This window comes from Rhincodon typus, chromosome 14, assembly GCF_021869965.1.
Source record: "Rhincodon typus isolate 14 chromosome 14, sRhiTyp1.1, whole genome shotgun sequence".
Taxonomy (NCBI): Eukaryota; Metazoa; Chordata; class Chondrichthyes; order Orectolobiformes; family Rhincodontidae; genus Rhincodon; species Rhincodon typus.
The window spans coordinates 37536247-37555207 of NC_063345.1; the positions used below are offsets into that span (position 1 = coordinate 37536247).

At 39.5% G+C, this 18961-nt stretch overlaps 1 protein-coding gene across 2 annotated transcripts in view; it reads right to left on the reverse strand.

The window, feature by feature from the left end:
- Window positions 1-9924: 9924 nt before the first annotated feature.
- The window catches only part of LOC109935524 (UDP-N-acetylglucosamine--peptide N-acetylglucosaminyltransferase 110 kDa subunit), an 83323-nt gene continuing 74286 nt past the window's right edge, over window positions 9925-18961 (reverse strand). The window contains exons 21-22 of one of the 2 annotated variants that reach the window (XM_048605497.1): window positions 13477-13621; window positions 9925-12025 (exon numbers count right to left, since the gene is read on the reverse strand). In XM_048605497.1, coding sequence (XP_048461454.1) covers window positions 11842-12025; window positions 13477-13621 — 329 coding nt within the window. In that variant the 3' untranslated portion in view covers window positions 9925-11841. The remainder of the gene's footprint in view (window positions 12026-13476; window positions 13622-18961) is intronic. The other variant, XM_020534164.2, reaches the window with a different exon arrangement.

An 18961-nucleotide genomic window follows, 5' to 3' on the forward strand; every position in this document is an offset into this window, starting at 1 on the left:
TTCATCCAGCTCTACACCTTGTTATCTCAGATTCTCCAGCATCTGCAGTTCCTACTATCTCTACTCCCAGAAACTTCTGTTTAGTCCATCTGTAGGAAAAATCTCCAATTACTCTAGTATAGGAGCCATCATTGCTACTGAATTCTGACTAAGTTTATAACCCTCAATACTTTTAAAGATAATTTTCAAAGAAGTAACAGATCTGCAACAATAACTGCTGCATCAAATTTCCATGTTAGGTATTTGATCAGGTAGGAAAATGTTATTGCTTTCCTAGGAGTAACAATCAAATGAGTTTATTTAGGCCTTGGTATTAATTGTTCTCAAATATGATAGCTATTCATAACTTGGTAACTTCCAGCAATAGTTGTGTAATAGACTAATCATTAATTTGGTTTAAAACTAAAAGCTGTGACTTTTTCCCCCCAAAAGATTAGAAGACAAAACTAAATAGGACTTAAAGAAGCTGTATGAATGTACAGTTCTGAGACACCCTTGGGACGTGCACCTTGTACAGTCATGATAATTGGAAATAATTACTCCCTCATCCTTTTAAGGAATGTGAAGAGTCAGAGACACGTCTGAGGATTAACTTCATGTATTACTGTTTCAAGCCATTCATGTCAAAATTTCATACAGAATAGTAGAGTTTGCTATACACCTGAAAGATTAACTTCCTTTGAACCTGGTTGTGGGGTACAAGTTACCTCAAGTATTTCAGCACAAATACTGTCACAGGTCTTTTCGATGAGTGTTAAATCAAGGCCTGTCTGCCCTCTTGGGTGGATGGAACACATCTCATAGCACTATTTTGAGGCCAGTTATCGCCACCTTGGCTAATATTTAATCCTCAACCAATATTATTGGAACAGATCATCTGGTCATGTTTGTGGGAGCTTACTTAAGCACCAAATGACGTATTTCCCCACATTTACAATGGTGGCAACACAGGTAGCAAGAGATAGCGCACACATACCTGGTTGAACATGGACTGCTATTCAGTATGATCATGGACTGCTATTCAGTATGATAATGGCTGATGTTGGGTTTCAAATCCACTTTTGTGCCTGTTCACCATTACCCTTGAGCACCTGAGACATCAAAAAAATCTGACTGACTATCTGAAATTTAATGATATTCAGTAATGGATCATCCACAAACCTCTGGGGTCGAGAAATTCAAAGATTTACAGCACTTTGACAGAAGTAATTTCTCACTTCTGTCCTAAGTGGTCCTCAAGCTGTGCCCTTGTTCTCAATTGCCCAGCTGGGACAAATCTAATGTCTTGGTGTCTTTCCTTTGTGTAATGACTCCCTTCAGAATTTTGATTGTTCCATTAGGATATCTCTAATTTTCCTAAAGTCCAGCGTATTAGCCCAATTTACTGAGACTGTCATCATAGGACAACCCTTATTCCTTTTGTCAACCTTTGCTGCCTCTAACGCAATCTAGTCTTCCTCACAGGTGATGAATAAAATTGCAGGTATTCCAGATGTGGTGTTGTTGAAGGCCAATACATTTGTAATCAACCTGTTCAGACATATGATGATATTTCCAGATCAAGGAGACTTGAACCCAGACCTTCTGGCTCAGAGGTAGGGATACTACCACTGTGCCACAATACCACAAAACTCCAATCCCCTTGTAATAAAAGCCAACACGCAGGAAGCAATAACTTCCTAACTGCTCGCACACAGAACAATAACACAAGTCCTTCTGAACATTAATGATGCTCACGTCTGGTTAAAAACTATTTGACATTTCTATTTTTAAAGCTAAAGTGAATGAGCTCACTTTTCTACATTACACTAACTGTAACTGTGCAGCCCATGCACTTAACCTGTCCTTATCCCTTGATAGCCTGTGTCCTCCTCACAGCCTACATTCCATTTATCTTAAGTAATTCTAAATACAGTGAGCGCAGCATTGATCTTTGAGGTACTTGTCAAGTCACAGCCTGCCAACTATTTACTTGTTTTCAAAACTTTCCAAAGATATACTGGGACTGTCAGTGTTAAGGGTTCAGATGGAGAGGAATTTGTTAAGTGTGTACAAGAAAACTTTGATTCAGTGTGGATGTATCTAATGGGGAAGGAGCAAAACTTGACCTAGTCCTGGGAAATAAGGCAAGGCAGGTGACTGAGGCGTCAGTGGGGGAGCACTTTGCAGCCAGTGACCATAATTCTATTAGTTTCAAAATAGTGTTGAGAAAAGATAGACTGGATCTAAAAGTTCTAAGGTGGAGGAAGGCCAATTTTGACAGCATTAGGCAAAAATTTTCAAAAGTTGACTGGGAGCGGATGGCTGGAAAGTTGAAAGCCTTCAAAATTGAGATAACGGGAGTCCAGAGACCATATGTTCCTGTTAGAGTGAAGGGCAAGGCTGGTGGGTGTAGGGAATGCCGGATTACTGAAGAAATTGAGGTTTTAATCAAGAATAAGGAAGAAGCATATATCTGGCAGAGACAGCAGAGATCAAGTGAATCCCTAGGAAAGTATAAAGGCAATAGGAGTATACACAAGAAGGAAATCAGGAGGGCAAAATGGGAACATGAGATAGTTTTGGCAAATAGGGTTAAGGAGAATCCAAAGGGATTCTATAAATCCATTAAGGACAAAAGGGCAACTAGGGAGAGAATAGGGCTCATTAAAGATTAGCAAAGCCACCTATGTGCGGAACCGCAGGAGATGGGAAAGATACTAAAACGAGTATTTTGCATCAGTGTTTCCTATGGGGAAGGATATGGAAGCTAGAGAACTTAGGGAAATAAACTGCAACATCTTGAAAAAATGTCCATATTACAGAGGTGGTGGTGCTAAATGTCTTAAAATCCCTAAAGGTGGATAAATCCCTGGGACCTGATCAGGTGTACCATAGAACTTTGTGGGAAGCTAGGGAAGTAATTGCTGGGCCCCTTGCTGAGATATTTGTATCATCGATAGCCACAGGTGAAGTGCCGGATGATTGGAGGTTGGCTAACATGGTGCCACTATTTAAGAAAGTTGGTAAGGAAAAGCCAGGGAACTATAAACTAGTGAGCCTGACAACAATGGTGGGCAAGTTGTTGGAAAGGACCACAAGGGAAAGGATTTACATGTATTTGGAAAGGCAAGGACTGATTAGGGAGAGTCAACATGGGTTTGTGCATTAACTTAATTGAGTTTTTTGATGCAGTAACAAAGGGGGTTGATGAAGGCAGAGTGGTGGATGTGATCCATATGGACCTCAGTAAGGCATTCGACGAGGTTTTGCATGGTAGATTGGTTAGATCACATGGAATAGAGGGAGAATTAGGCCATTTGGATGGTGGGTGGAGGGAAGTCTGTGAGTCTGTGACCAGCAGTGTGCCATAAGAATCAATGTTGGGTCCACTGCTTTTTGTCATTTATATAAATGAATTCGGTGTGACAAGATCAGAAGTCAGACAACATCATGTCCTAGTCCAACAAGTTTGTTTGAAATCACAAGCTTTTGGAGGTTGGCCCTTTGTCAGGTGAAGTGAGAGAAGCACACAGGCCCAGAATTTATAGGCAGAGAGATCAAAAGATCATATGAACGGTGTGAGTTGAGTGTCGATAGGCCGAATAATAGTCTCTGCAGGTGATCAAGTGTGTCAGACAGGGTGAGTAAAGTGTCAACAGCTGACTAACAAATGAAGGGATGACCTACGATCCGATTAAAATGAGGCAGAGAGATAATTACAAAAAAATTAAAATAAGGTGGTACTGGAGACAAACCAAATGTCTGAAATAACAACAGGTATAAGAGTCATAAGCCAAGGATCTAACCAAAGTAATAAATAATCAAAAACTGTACAAAATAATTAAGGTAGAAGGGTTATAATTTAATTTATCAAGGTGGTGTCAAAACAGGACAGTAGAGAGGATTTTACAGATGCAGAACAGTCTGATGGGCTCACGTAGCACAACACAACCATAAGATCACAGTTGAGGCCATCTTCATGGGTACAGAACATAGCTATCAGTTTTTGCTCAGTGATTCTGCACGATTGTGTATCTCAAAGGCCGATTTGAAGGACGCTTACCCGAAGATAAGGCGCTGAATGTCCTTGACCACTGAAGTGATCTGCTCAGATGAGGAGGAACATGACGGACACCTAAAGGTTTTGAAGGACGCCTTCAAAAGATCAGGATACTCAATTCTTCGATCGCCAGTTCTGACATGCCATAGTGAAAAAAACCGTAATGACCCCCTCAGAAGACAGACAGATGATATGACCAATAGAGTGTCCTTCATTGTCCAGTACTTCCCCAGAGTGCAGAAACTATGCCATTTTCTGGACAGCCTTCAATGGGATCATTGATGACAATGAACATCTTGCCAATATCATCCCTATTCCTTCATTTCTTGCCTTCAACCACCAAAACTTTAACAGATCATTGTTTGTAGCCAACTGAGCCTTCAGGACAAAATTGACTACAATACCATGTAACCCTGACACAGCAACTTCTGCAAGACATATCAAATCCTCAACATGGATACTACCATCACATGGGGGAACACTACCTACTATGTAATCTGACTTGGGCAATGTTGTCTACCTCATACCTGCAGGCAAGGATGCCCCAAGGCATGGTATATTGGCAAGACCATGCAGACGCTACGACAATGGATGAATGGACACCATTCGGCAGTCGCCAAACAGGAATATTCCCTCCCAGTCGAGGACATTCAGCCTCTGATCTTTGGCTTTCAAGATACACAACACAGAATCGCCAAGCAAAATCTGATAGCCAAGTTCTGTACTCATGAAGACAGCCTCAACCATGATCTTGGGTTCATGTTGCGCTATGATCCCCCATCACATTGTTCTGTATCTGTAAAACCTCCCTTACTGTACTGTTTTGACACCATCACCTTGATAAATTATGATCTCTGTCTTATATAGTTTGTACAATTTTAGATTACCTAGCTTAGACCCTTAGCTTGCAACTCCTAAACCTATTACATCATTCCAGTCATTTGGTTTATCTCCAGCACCATCTTTTTTTTGTAATTATCTACTTCATTTAACCGGATTATAAGTCATCCCTTTGCTCTATTCAGCTGTCGACACTTTAATTTAGATAAATGGGAAGTGTGAGTAAACTCCATCTGTCACTCCTCGATCCATTTGCCCATCTGATCAAGGTCCTGTTGTACTCTGAGGTAATCTTCTTGGCTGTCCATCATGCCACCAATCATCAGCAAACTTACTAGCCATACCTCCTATGTTCACAGCCAAATCATGTGGACATACCGGTGTTGGAATGGGGTGAACAAGGTCAGAACTCGGACGACACCTGGTTGTAGCCCAGCAAATTTATTTGAAATCGCAAGCTTTTGAAGCATTGCCCTTTCGTCAGGTGAAGTGAGAGAGAAGCACACAGGTGCAGAATTTATCAGCAGAGAGATCAAAAGTTCATATAAATGGTGTGAGTAGCGTGTCAACATGCTGAATAGCAGGTTTCTGCAGGTGATCAAGAGTGTCAAGGGCAGCATGGTGGCTTAGCAATTAGCACTGCTGATTCACAGCACCAGGGACCCATGTTTTCTTCCACCCTTGGATGACTACGTGGAGTTTGCACATTCTCCTTCTGTCTGCATGGGGTTCTTTGCGCTGATCCAGTTTCCTCCCACGGTCCAAAGATATGCAGGGCAGGTGCACTGGCCACGCTAAATTGCCCATAGTGTTCAGGCATGTGTAGGGTGGGTGGATTAGCCATGGGAAATGGAAGGTTCTAAGGTAGGGGTTGGGTCTGAGTGGAATACTCTTTGGAAGGTCAGTGTGGACTCAATGGGCCAAATGGCCTACTTCTAAAAAGTGTAGGGATTCTTTGATGAACTATACAACTATGTCTCAGTAACAATGATTAGATCCAAACTGTTTATCTCCATTTGTGCCACTAGTTCATTCGTCTTATTGCAGATTTTTCATGCATTCAGATAAAGTGTCTTTAAATTTTATAATGCACACGAACTGTTAAACTGTCCATTCCTACTGTGCCATTCTGTTTGTCTTCTCTCAATACCACACCATTTGGCTGACATTTCTCACTTCACCCAAATCCTCTCTACCCCATCTCAGTTTGAAGTCCTATCCATAGCTCCCTACTTACAGAAGAGAATTGGGTTAGCTCAGTTGGCTGGGCAGCTGGTACGTGATGCGGAACAATGGCAAAACGGTGGATTCAATTCCCACAGTCTTAGGTTACCATGAGGGACTCTGCTTCTCAATCTGTACCCTCAGGCGAGGTGTGGTGACACTCGGACTAAACCACTACCAGCTGTCTCTCTCAATGGAGAGCAGCAGCACTGTGATCCAATAGTGCTATGGAGACTTCACTTCCACAATTCAGCAAGAAACTGATTCTTCTCCCGTTTAAGTGATGCATCCCAAAATAACAGCACCTTCTTTACTGAATACAGGTACCAATGGCCCATGAATCAAAAGCCCTGTTTCCCAGCCATTTTTCAAGCAGCATGTCTCTAATTTGCTTGATCTTATGCCAATTGACAGATAACTCAGGTATAATCTCAATGATTATTGAAGTAACTCGAGAGGCTGGTGTTCTGTCACCAAGTCACCTATTATTTTACACATTGAGTCCTTGGCACTGATCCAGCTCCCTCACAGCTAGCTCTCTAAACAGGTGGTCTGACACTCCTGTTCTTATCTGTCAGCAAGACTTCCTCGATTGGACCAGATTAACAGTGCTAATCAGGGCACTCATTCTACAAGGTCCACCTGGCTGACCTTGTTATAAACACGATAATCATCATTTTACTTTGAACCTGAACAACTCAAACACTCTCAGCAGAACATCACTCCTTGTTCTGTGCTGTTGGTTCCCAATTGGAGCACAAGTAGATTCACCACTTCCCATTCTAGGTTCATCTCCAGCAGCAAGATGTCTTTAACTTGACACTGAGCTGGCAACACAAATCTGGAGCTCCAGGTCATGGCTACAAAGGCAGCATCTATTCCTGCTGACTATCCTGTGCAACTACATTCTTTTTTGGCTCCCACCAAGTGATTAGCATTCGGCACCATCGTCTGTTTGCTCATCCACTCTGCAGTCTTCCTCTCCATCCACACAGGTAGCAAACACCTCATTACTGTCAGTCACATTCAAAGGTAAAACTGAAAGAACTGCAGATGCTGTAAATTAGAAACAAATACAGAATTTGCTTTTTGGAGTTCTGTAGATCACTTGACCCAAAACATTAACTCTGATTTCTCTCCAAAGATGTTGCCAGACCTGCTGAGATTTTCCAGCAATTTCTGTTTTTAGATCACATTCAAGGATCAAGGTCCCTTCATCGCTACCTGGATGCCCAAATTTCAGACTCAACCTATTATCCTCGAGCAAGTCTACAGTTCAATGTAGCCTAAATAGTGTGACTGCCTCCTAGATCAAAATATACAGCTTCACCCAATCAGGTTGAAGCTCTCACTAGAACGCTCCCCACCCAACCCCCACCCCCTTAAGAGTTCCACCTCTCCGAGGAATCCACATACAACAACCAGCTCTGAAAACTCAGCAGGTCTGGCAGCATCTGTGAAGAGAAATCAGAGTTAATGTTTCGGGTCCAATGACCCTTCTTCAGAACAGTCACCGGACCAGAAATGTTAACTCTGATTTCTCTTCACAGATGTTGCCAGACTTGCTGAGCTTTTCCAGCAACTTCTGTTTTTGTTTGATTTACAGCATCCACAGTTCTTCGTTTCTGAAAACTCTGCCCATAATTTGGCAGCTGGAATACAGTATTACAGTTGTCTCAGCAGCTGAGACAAATCTGTAACACTTCAAACACAATATAAACAGCTTTCCAAAATAAACCCTTTCCCCATCTTTCAAAGCAAAGATATCCTTCAATAAGATCCATATCTGCATCATCTTCAAAGAGTAATTAAGATCTGAACAAAGGAGAAACTGTGTCAAATTTTGTTGAAATCCATCCATTATTTTGATACGTATTCACAACAGAGTAACAGGGGTACAAAGAGAGAAACTGTCAGTTGTGGTGGTGACTAATGTTGCTAGATCACCTCTGTAGTTGATATGATTTATTATCACACATGCCTAGGAACAGTACAATGTTTCATTTTGTGTGCAGTACAAGCAAGTCATGACATACAAAGATCATAGCATGATGAACAGAGCGAAGAAAATGAAGTTATGGCTGCAAAGAGGATGCACAAAAAGCAAGATCAGCATTAGATTTGAGATTTTGAGGGGTCCATTCAGAAGTCTGCAGGGAAGAAGCTGTTGTTGAACCTGTTGGTATAGGTGTTTAAGCTTTGTATCTTCTGCTTGACTGAGGAAGTTGAAACAGATTATAACTAGGGTCAGAGAGGTCTTTGATGATGTTGGCTGCCTGTCCGAGGCAGCAAGAAATGTAAGTGGAGTCAATGGAAGGAAGGTTGGTTTGCATGACAAACTGGGCTGTGTTCATTATTCTGCAGTTTCTTACAGTCGTGGGCACAGCAGCTGCCGTACCAAGTTGTGATGCATCCAGACAGAATGCTTTCTATGGTCCACCTATACAAATTGGTGACAGTCCTTATGGACATACTGAATTTCCTTAGCCTCCTAAGGAAGAGGCATTGTTGTGCCTTGACCGTATTGGAATGATATAAAAATATTAATTCTTATTCCCCGGTTAAAACATTTTATACATTGCACATCTGTTAACAGATACGCAAATGTTGCTACAAGTGAAAATAAAAAGTTTAATCTAATGGAGTTTCTACATGCTCATATTTATAAACTGAGAAAACTAAGTGCACTGCCATCATGAGAAACTGTAGAAAATGACAGACATATGAGCAAAATCACAGAACCCTACAGTACAGAAGACGTGGCCCACCAAATCCATCCTTGCCAAAGATGTTTCATTTTTAGTGCTACATTTAATCACACATACGAAGAAAACTTTTGGTAACAAGTGCAACTAATTTTAGCCCCATCCTCAAAATCCACTACTCTTGCACAAGTTATCCAGATTTCATATACATCATTTAAAATTGAAAGGTCTTCCTTTAAACACAAATTAATTCCACTAACATCGTGATAAATTTTAAAGCGATATTATTTCACTCCCTAGGACATTGCTCTGCAGTTGCAGTGCACATTATAAATTTATATAAAAAACTACTTAGATGTTCTTTTCAGATTAACCTAGATGACTCAATTGGCATAAGTAGCTTTATTAACTAAACATTCAAAGTAACTGACCATATTAAATCAAATACTACTATATTGCCATATGATTATTTTTCTTCCATAAAATTAGAAATAGAAAGCAGTTGAAAATGAAGTTAAACATGGTTCCTTTCAGTCAAACTGGAAAGCTTTCAAACCTGAATGTTGAAACAGATACAAGAGAGTGCACTTCTGTCCAAGCAAATTGCTAATACTAAAAGAATCTAAGATTAGTCGTTTGTTTCTAAAAGAAAAACCCAAAAAAGTGCAGATTTCACATCAGGTAATTTTTCACATTTGCCAGGAGCAATTATTTCAATCCTTCCTGTCGTTTTTTCCAAAAGGCATTTTGCCCTGAAATAACAATTTGCCCATCTGTTTAAAAAAAATTCAAGCCACCAGAGTAACAGATCAAATCAAGCCACAATTTATACTGACTACAGGGTTTATGAAATGTGCCAAGCTGCGATGAGGGTCTTCTTTTACAAGGAAGATGCTAAGAAAAGAACAAGTACACCAGCTGACTTGCTGGTGAAATTTGATGTGTACAGAATCTTAAAAACAGGTTACCTGTGAGCCTCAATATACTGGGTAGAATAGTATGGGAGAACAAAGATTAAATAAATTCATGGAAAAGGCCTAATTTGTAATCTGATAGATATCAGATACAATAGAGGCCATTCAAAACAGCTCAACACAAACACAAGAACACAAGTAGAAGCATCCAGCTGCTTTATAATTGTACACAGAAATACAATAGATTCTCAATCACATGTATTTACAGCTTCATACTTAAACAGCCCAAAATCCAGACAATGCAAAAAATTGAAGGTCTCAATATTAATTTGAGACATGTTAAAATAGCTGTCATTACAGAGGAAAAAAAATAAATCTTGAGCAAGAGTCACTAATAAAATAATTAACCTCAGATATTGCAAGTTTACCATCATACCCAACAGAATGAGATTCTTTCAGAGCATGCTCACCTGCCGTTGTTGCCATCTCTCCCAACTTCAGCATAAATCTCAGCACCATCCTTTATTTTATTTATTTTAAATAAAAGAAATCAGTATTTTATTAACCCCAATGAACATCATGAGCCAGACATTATCCCTGCCTCTACTAAAGGCATTAGAATTTTATCAGAAATCAGATCAAATGATCTGAAAATAAGAAAGTTGAACACTAGATTAAATGATCTGGTTTCGTTGAATATAAAACTGAATACATGTGCTTTGTTTACTGAAGTTTTAGGTAAGTGGGCAGGAAAGGGACAGTTCAGTGTAAATATTTACAATCTACCCACTGGGTGCTCCCAGCAAAACAAATGGTAAGTTGAAGCGATGAGGGTTCAAATTTAAGTGATTCTTGATGCAGACCTGAGAATAATAGCAATTCTGTAATGGTTCTGAGCTAGTAGCTTGAATGACAAAAGTAAGTCTTCCAAATATATCCACAAATTGTTTTGTTTTACATATGCCATTACTGGTGCAAGAGGGGTCACCACCATATATTATTGTGGCTAAAAACCACACACATTGCTAATTCTACATAATAATAACAACAACTGATGAGATACTTACCTGTGGGCAAAAGAGAGAATCCTTAGCCCTTCACAAAATGATCCTACAAAAATCAAAATGAGTTCATTTAAGTGAGGAACAGCAACCATTCTTCAGACCGGTTTTAAATTTTCCAGAACTGATCTGCAATAGACCAGTCTCCAAAACGTAATTTCAGACCTCAGTGACAGTTGTAGCACTGCTATTCTCTACTATAATTACGTACAATCATGCATCAAAACACATTACATCCTCACTCAAGCTTGTGTGTGGGCCATGCAAGGAAATACATTCCATTGCACTACTTGAGCTCATATCTGATGCATGTGAAACACACTCTCGAGCCAACGGAGGACAACTGGTATGTGCATTCTGCTGCATCACTTGAAGAACTGGAGCAAATAAAGAGTACAGGCATACACTGGCCATTTGGCACATGTCCTTTTCAATGTAGGAAGCAGTTTTCAACAAAAGTATAATAACTTTGTAACTAAAAAGCCTGACAAGGCAGAGAGCATGAAGACTGACAAGAAAGTGAGCCTCTTACGGTTTACAGAAATAATTTGACAGGGACACATTAAAACTGAAAGACAACTCTTTAAAGAGTTATCAAAGGCCTGAAGTGAACCCATCCAGCAATCTGGCCATCAAACATTCAAAAGGAAGCCAATGCCATGAGTAGTGAACAGATGGTAATATCAGATTTTTATCTTCTAATTATGAGTGTGAAGTTCTAACTAAATGGCATTACAATATTTTCAGATCCACCCTCTTAAAATGAATAAAGGTACTCAATGTAGATTAGAGATTGGGTTACTGCACATGGTGTACTTAATACAACCCATTTTAGCTTGGTTTAACTCCAGTATCAACAATCTTTCAGTAAAGAGATTTCAATTTTTGAACAGTCTCTCTGGGCTAGTATGAAAATGCATTATTGCCAGCACTTAGCTGGTCTCAAAAAATTCCAAACAAAAAAAAAAAAAAACAGTGCGTGATGGGTCATGGAGCCAAGGGTGCAGTTCAGTATACTCATGTCAAAGTCACAATGATCTAGCAATCAAGTAGATTTAAGCAGTTTCATTTGTCTCCATGGCTTTAAGTGGCTTAATCAAATGGTCTGGTTTGTTGCCTGCAGCATAATGCTCCCACATCTGTGTGTAGAGGCGCTCCAGATCCATAGTATACTGTTTGGTGTTGAACAGGGGGCTGCTTACTCTCTGTTTCCACACCTTTCCTCTGATTTTCTTCAGACTGTATAAGAGAACAATAACCACATTGTTAAAATACTATCAAATTCAAATATGCAGGAAGAGCTCTCTACACAAGCAATATCTAAGCACACTATTTTTAAAAACGTACCATGCACTTGGTAACTAAATATTCAAAAAATTCATTGACCTGCCATTCTGGTGCTAAGGCTCCGTGTTAGGACATTGAATGCTTGCTTCCCAACAGTACTTGCAATTAAAAAATTAATAAGAATAAAATGTGGCTCATGTCATTTGAAAGGAAGAAATAGCAGGCCTAGTAAATGTCCATGTCATGTCTTTTTCACAGTTTAAAAACAGGCTGTTAGTTACTAGATTAAAGTTGAGAATACACTTTTGTTCATTTGAATATAAAACAAAGAATATTTGCCAACCGTTGCAGAGTACTGACATATGCAATATCTTAATATTTCCTTCTCTTGTACACAATTCTAACTGAGCTGAAACATACGAATTGTACCCCTTCAATATTTTCTTAAAATGTATCAGATGTTCTTCAGCTCTCTATGTTTAGATATGTATGGTCAACAAACAGGGGAGAAGAAAAAAAAAGTGCCCAGAAAGCTTTAACTTTCAACTTAAAATCTTAAACACATAACTGAAAAAAATTTTTTGAAAATTAATGTAGGAGCAATGATTAATCTCCATTTTATCCCAATTAGCTATACATTGATGCCAAGTATCTGTATGCACCACTGCATTTCAAAACAACTGACCCTGCCCTCAATTAACCAATCAAGTCAATACTGATCCAAGGGGGTCTTCTTGTGGCAGTGGTAGTATCCCTACCTCTGGATCAGGAGACCCAGGTAAGCCCAACTTGCTCCACAAGTGTGTAATAACATCTCTGAACAGATGAATTTGGAATAATAGGTTAATTTAAAAAAAACTGATCCAAGCAATAATACTAAGCTTCTTCTAGTAAAAACGGGAGCACAAACAGAAGCATATTAAAGTTTCTGATAAACTAAGGTATGTAGACTCCTATGATGCTTCAACAGAAGTCCTGCTTCCCTTGAGAAATGGTAGTGTGATCATCCAAGTACAACAAAAAAAGTACTTGCAACATCAGTCCTTAATTACATCACCTTCAGTGCAGGCTACATCATATTCTTGTACTGTACATCTTCCATACAGCACATAAAAGTCTACAGCACAATACCAAGCCCAAGTGTTTCACTCATTTGGCATTTTAATAATGGTGTCCACATTCAAATAACCAATTTCCGTTTCCCTGTTCCAACCAGTTTCTATAGTTTTTGTTGTTGAACTCAGATTTTGTATACCTAATCAATATCAAAGAAATTTGAACAAAAAAAGTCAATATCAAATTGGTGCACTCATGTATGAGCTAGGTACAAGTTAATGCTATGCAGACTGACAACTTAAGTTAATCAGTAAAATAAACAGTAAAAGTAGAATTTTAGAACGTACTATTCCATATCTGTTCCCAACAGAACAGCAATATCCTCATACTCTTGTCTGGTCTTTGCAATCAGTTCTGGACATCCCAAACACATCAGCTGTGAAGCAGCAACACGAGATGCAAGTGTTTCACCTACAACAAGGAACACAAAGCCTGTAATATATGAAAGTGAAAATGTAAACTAAACATGGATTCATACATTAAACAAAATAAAAGAAGGGCTCCCAAAGTGTGTTTTGTAACACTTAGTGGGGCAGTAAGCTCTGTAGTAGTAGTGGCCTTGAAGCTTCAACTGACAATTGTGAGGACCCCTTAAATGGTGGCTTTTATTTTTCTGTTGATAGAGATAGATAGAATGAGAGCGAGAGAAAGAAAGGGTGAGGGGGAAAAAAAAGCAGGGGTGGGAGAACAGAGGGTGGGGAGATTTGTCATTGCACACAATGGAGGTCTTTATTTCCCCTTATATAATTGACAAACCCAAATATCAGAAAAATCAGAAGTGTTGCTTGACACCCTTTGCACATAAACCCCCGTACGCTCAAAACCAAGTGTGTCCAGCAATTAAAGCTATAAATCTAAACCCTTATCTCTATTTGAAGTTACTTGATTTAATCAGTAATTAACAGCTCAATCCAAGAAATCACACCCATTCAAAGCCTTGGGGTAAAGCTTTTTTAATCCAGAATATCCAAATAATTTCATATTTCAGTTCCTCATCCTCAAACATAAATTCATACTCCCAACACATTCCAACCTTTGTGAATGATACTCCGTGCTCTGGTGGATTAATCCACAGCATACAACATACAAGGAGGTGCCCATCATATGCAGTGATAGCCATCAAATATTCAGGTCACAAAAAATCATGAGAATGCTTTCTTCTAACAGGAAATGTAGTGGAGTTCCAAATTGAATACAGTGTAAAAGAAATATGGGAAGTTTTTGAGACATAAGCAGGTAAGAAATTTCAAAAAGTGGAATAACTTTTCAGGGCCAGAAACCTTGGTTGATTATCTCTTCAGCCACACTGCATACAACTGCCCAGCTCAAATAATATTAATGGAGTCACTCCCTGGGATTGTCCTGCTCTGTTGTTACAGATCAGTTTCACTGATAAAGCACCTCAGAATTTTTTATAAAAAAAGTAGGTAACAGCCCACACCCTTCAGAGACTTTCATCACCTAACTATTAAGATGAGGATCATCAGAAATTCATTATACATTGTCTTATAAATAAAAGTAAATATCACAGGTTCATTCAAATGTTCTACAGTGCATAGTGTGATAGCTCTGCTGAATTCTTGGCTACACCTGAATGTGAAAACATCCGCTCGAGAAAGGAAGAAATATTTTAGAATTGTTAACAAGTACATTACCTTTGTTGAACAGTTTTATTAAAAAGTTCCAAATCAGAATTGTTTAACTAAACCACTGGTAGGGTTATTTGAAGCTGAGAAAATTTAAGGTCCCAAGAAGAGGATATCAAATTCTCAAGACTGGGAGTCAGAGCCACAATTAAAGTAAGTCCTTTAAAGGGTAACAGAGAAAGGAATTCTCTGTGGTGAGAATAAAAGGGTGCTTTTAATGATTAATAAGATGAAATTTTTATTCTATGTTTAGACATCTTTAAGCATGTAGCTTATTTGGTTTATTCTATTTTAGTTTGCTTTCGTTTACATGATAAACCTTCATTTTCATTTCATCATCATCAAAACCAAGTCTGTAACAGTGTGCTCAGTGGGGCAGTAACATGCCCAAATAGGTCTGTCAGGGAAATCCTTTGTGGGTTTTCGAAATAAAGCAGGAATAGCCTGTATGGGATTCAGGAACAATACAGTATTAAAGACCTCCAGTGGAGATTGAGGTCAGTGACAGTCCTGGCTTGATGTTCAGTAGTGGGGTCATGATTGAGGGAGAGAGAGGAGGAAGTTTCTAAGAGTTGAAAGTTGGTTTCCAAGGTAGAGATCAGTATGCACAATGACAACAGCACCACACTCTCAGCAGAAAGAGTTAAATCTTAGAGAACAAACTGTAGCAAATTCAAAGGAAGACATGCAAGAGAGGGTTAGGGGAGAAACTGAGGCAATGTCATGCTGACATTTGTTAGAATCCTGGCTGATCCTTCAACATTATCATTTTTGGTTTTGAGACGTGAACTGAAATCTAAGAGCTGAAGGTGACCATTACACTGTAAGCAACAGCTTATTTTTTCAAAAAAAAAAGTACAAACAAACCAGTATTTGCTAATGATGTCAGGCCAATTTTTGTCCAAGGAACCCTCGAGACTTCTCGGTTCATGAGATGTATTATGCTCAAACAGATGACAGATGTTGAATATTAACCGAGGCCTCACAATAAAGAGTAATCAATGTTTGAATGGATTTATGGCATAATGATTGTACCTGTGAAAGCTACAGAATGGAGTTTTAATTGCTCCCTCGTTGTCCTCCCATTATCAAAAGTTCAGAGAGAACAGAATTTATAAGTATTAAGTGAATATTCCTCAGAGCCTGAAACAAAACAGAAACCGCTGGAGAAACTAACAGCATCTGCGGAGAACAAGCAGAGTTAATGTTCAGTCCAGTGTCCTCCTTGAGAACGGATAGCGCCCAACCTGCCAAGTTTCTCTACCAATTTATGTATTTGTGCCAGATTTCCTGCATTCGCAGTTTTTTTTTTATTCCTTCTTACTGGAAACTAATTGCATGCACTGTGTCTTCAGAAACTAAAACAATCCCATGTGTCTGTGATGTTATGGATCATGGAGTTCGCTAACGTGAACTGGCCAGTCACAATTAATTTATTTTTTTCTTTTGATAGATCCCTTAACTGTGTCCATTTGTTGGTCTGCCTTTGAGAGAGTGGGTGCAAGAACCAAAAAGTAACTGGGCTTACATCATTGACATTAATGAGATTACCTTTTGGTTCAACTTTGCTCTGCTAATGTATTATTCATGAACTGTTAATTCTTTTAAGTTATAAACTTGGTATCTGGTAATCAATGATTCACAAAGTCTGCACTGGTTATTCAGAAAGTCTGGTTAGGAACCATTTGAGTGCCATTGAGTATTTTCATTTCACAGTGTTGCAAAACAGGGATAGGGAGGTTGTTTTGATTGAACTGTTACCACATAGATTAAGTGCAGGTAAGAGGAGAGAGGGAGGGATCTCGATGGAGGGACAGTATAGAAACAGCTGAAAGGATTCATGGAGCAGGGAAAAGAACTCCTTACCAAAGTACCTAGCAGAAAGACAACAGAAGAATTCAATGTCATGCTGCACCCAAACTTCATTGGGGCACGGTCTGGGATGCTGAATAACCTGAGCTCAGTTTAGCAGAAGGTTGGAGAGTATAGTGAATAGATGACAAGAGGTGGGATTAGGAGGGGAGATGGGTTCAGAGGGAACAGAATGGGAGAAAGGTTCAGGAGAGCCATCTGTCCCTAAGTTGTTGAAGCTACTGTTCCTTAACTAAGGGGAAGTGGCAGCATAGCAGTAACGTAGTGATATTACGGAACCCCATGATAATGTTCTGGGAATAAGGGTTTGGAACCCACCACGGCAGCTGGTGAAATTTGAATCAAAATTCAATCAAAAAAAAACACTAGCTTAAAGGCAACCATGTAACCGTCGTTAATTATGGGGTAAAACAGGCTTCACAAATGTCCTTTAGGGAAGGAAATCTGCCACCCTCACCTGTGGCCTTTACGTGCCTCCAGTTCTGCAGCAATGAGACTGACTGCCAAAATCAGACGGCAATAAAAGCTGGCATGGCCAGTAACAGACAATCACCACAAATGATTAATAACCATACCTGAAGACAGAAGAACGCTTCTTGCTAATGTGTCAGGCAAGAATTATATGGAACTAGGGTCTGGGACAGATAGGATGAATCAGTGCTGATGGACAAAGAGGTTGTGTGCATGTGGACAGGGCATGTCACTGAGCACGGATCTCAGGATACAATAAAGCAGGAACGAGAGTTCTTCAGTCAACATCACAGTAAAGCAGTCTGGGAAGTGTGTCCTACAGTCAGTTTGCAACAAGCAGCATGTGAGGAAGGATATAAATTAGGGCACAAGTCAGCAGGACCAGTAAAGGAGCAGCTAGTGCTGAGTTCAACACAGAGTGAAACAATCAGCGTGAAACCACAGGGGTTTTAAAAAAAAAAAAAAAAAAAAAAAAAAAAAATCGCATATTGCATTTTTCTTTTTTAAAAATTAGCTGCTGTAGTTTGATTCAACTGACAAAGTTAAGGCCACTTCAGTTTTGAAGATACATTGAAGAAATTGGGATTGTTCTCCTTGGGAAGAAAAAGGCGAAGAGGAGGTTTCAAAATCACGAGCTGAATAGAGTGCATAGATTTAGAAATGATGTGCAAAAGCAGCAAAGTTGACGGGTGGAAAAAAATGTTTCACCAGCAAGTAGTTAGGGTATGGACTGCACGGTCTGGAAATGTTGGGGAGGTATATTCAATTGAGGTGTTCAAGAAGGCATTGGATATTTATTTCCATCCAAATAATCAATGTGCAAGGATATGGGGAAAAAGGAGATTAGCACAAGATAGTCTCTCATTTAAACAGCGTGTGCAGGAACAACAGACCAAATGATCTCCTTCTACACTGTAAAAATTCTTGAGATTCAATATAAAGGTAATGAAAGTAACACAAGTGAAGTAAAGTTATGACTTAACACAAGGTTTTCCATAGGAAGGTTTGGAATGAAATAAGGTCTCTAGCATAATTAGTATTCTTCAAAAGGAGTAACAAATAAGCTTAAATCTAAAAAAGGAAGTCATGGAGCAGCAAAGTTCATGGTGATTTGCTCCTCCTGTCCCATGTGTGAAGTCAAGGACATTTGCCTAGGAGTCCCATGTGCAGGTGTGTCCAGTTGCACCAACAGGCGAAATACATTTCAGAGCTGGAGCAGCAGGCAGCCTCACTGAATGGGACATCTGTGACAGAGATTAATGTGGACTGCACCTTCAGCAAGGTGGTCACACTGCAGGTAAAGACTAAGCAGATGGGTAACCAGAGTGGCAGAAGACAAGGTAGTGCAGGAATACCCTGTAGCTCCCCTGTCTTTCACAGGTATGCCATTCTAGATACATGGTTTTTCTTTTGGGGGGTGGGGGGTGACAGTTTATAGACTCATTAGTACAGAAGAAAATGTTCTTTGGCGCATCAAAATTGCCCGGGCAAAGGCTACTTGAAAATTTACACTACCCACTTCCCAGCACTTGGCCCAAAGCTTTGAGATCTTCAAACACTTCAAGTGTTCATTCAAGTACTTTTTTCTAAAATAAAGAGAGGCTGAGGGGTTTCACACCTTAACTACCTCCCCAGATATTTTAGATTCACACTACTCCCTGGATGAAAACAAGTTTTCCTCAAATCCCCTCAACTTGTTGCTTTTTACGTCAAAATTATGCCCTGTTGTTACTGGCCCTTCAATTAGAGAACCACTTTTCTAGTCCCCTTCTCAGGGGATATC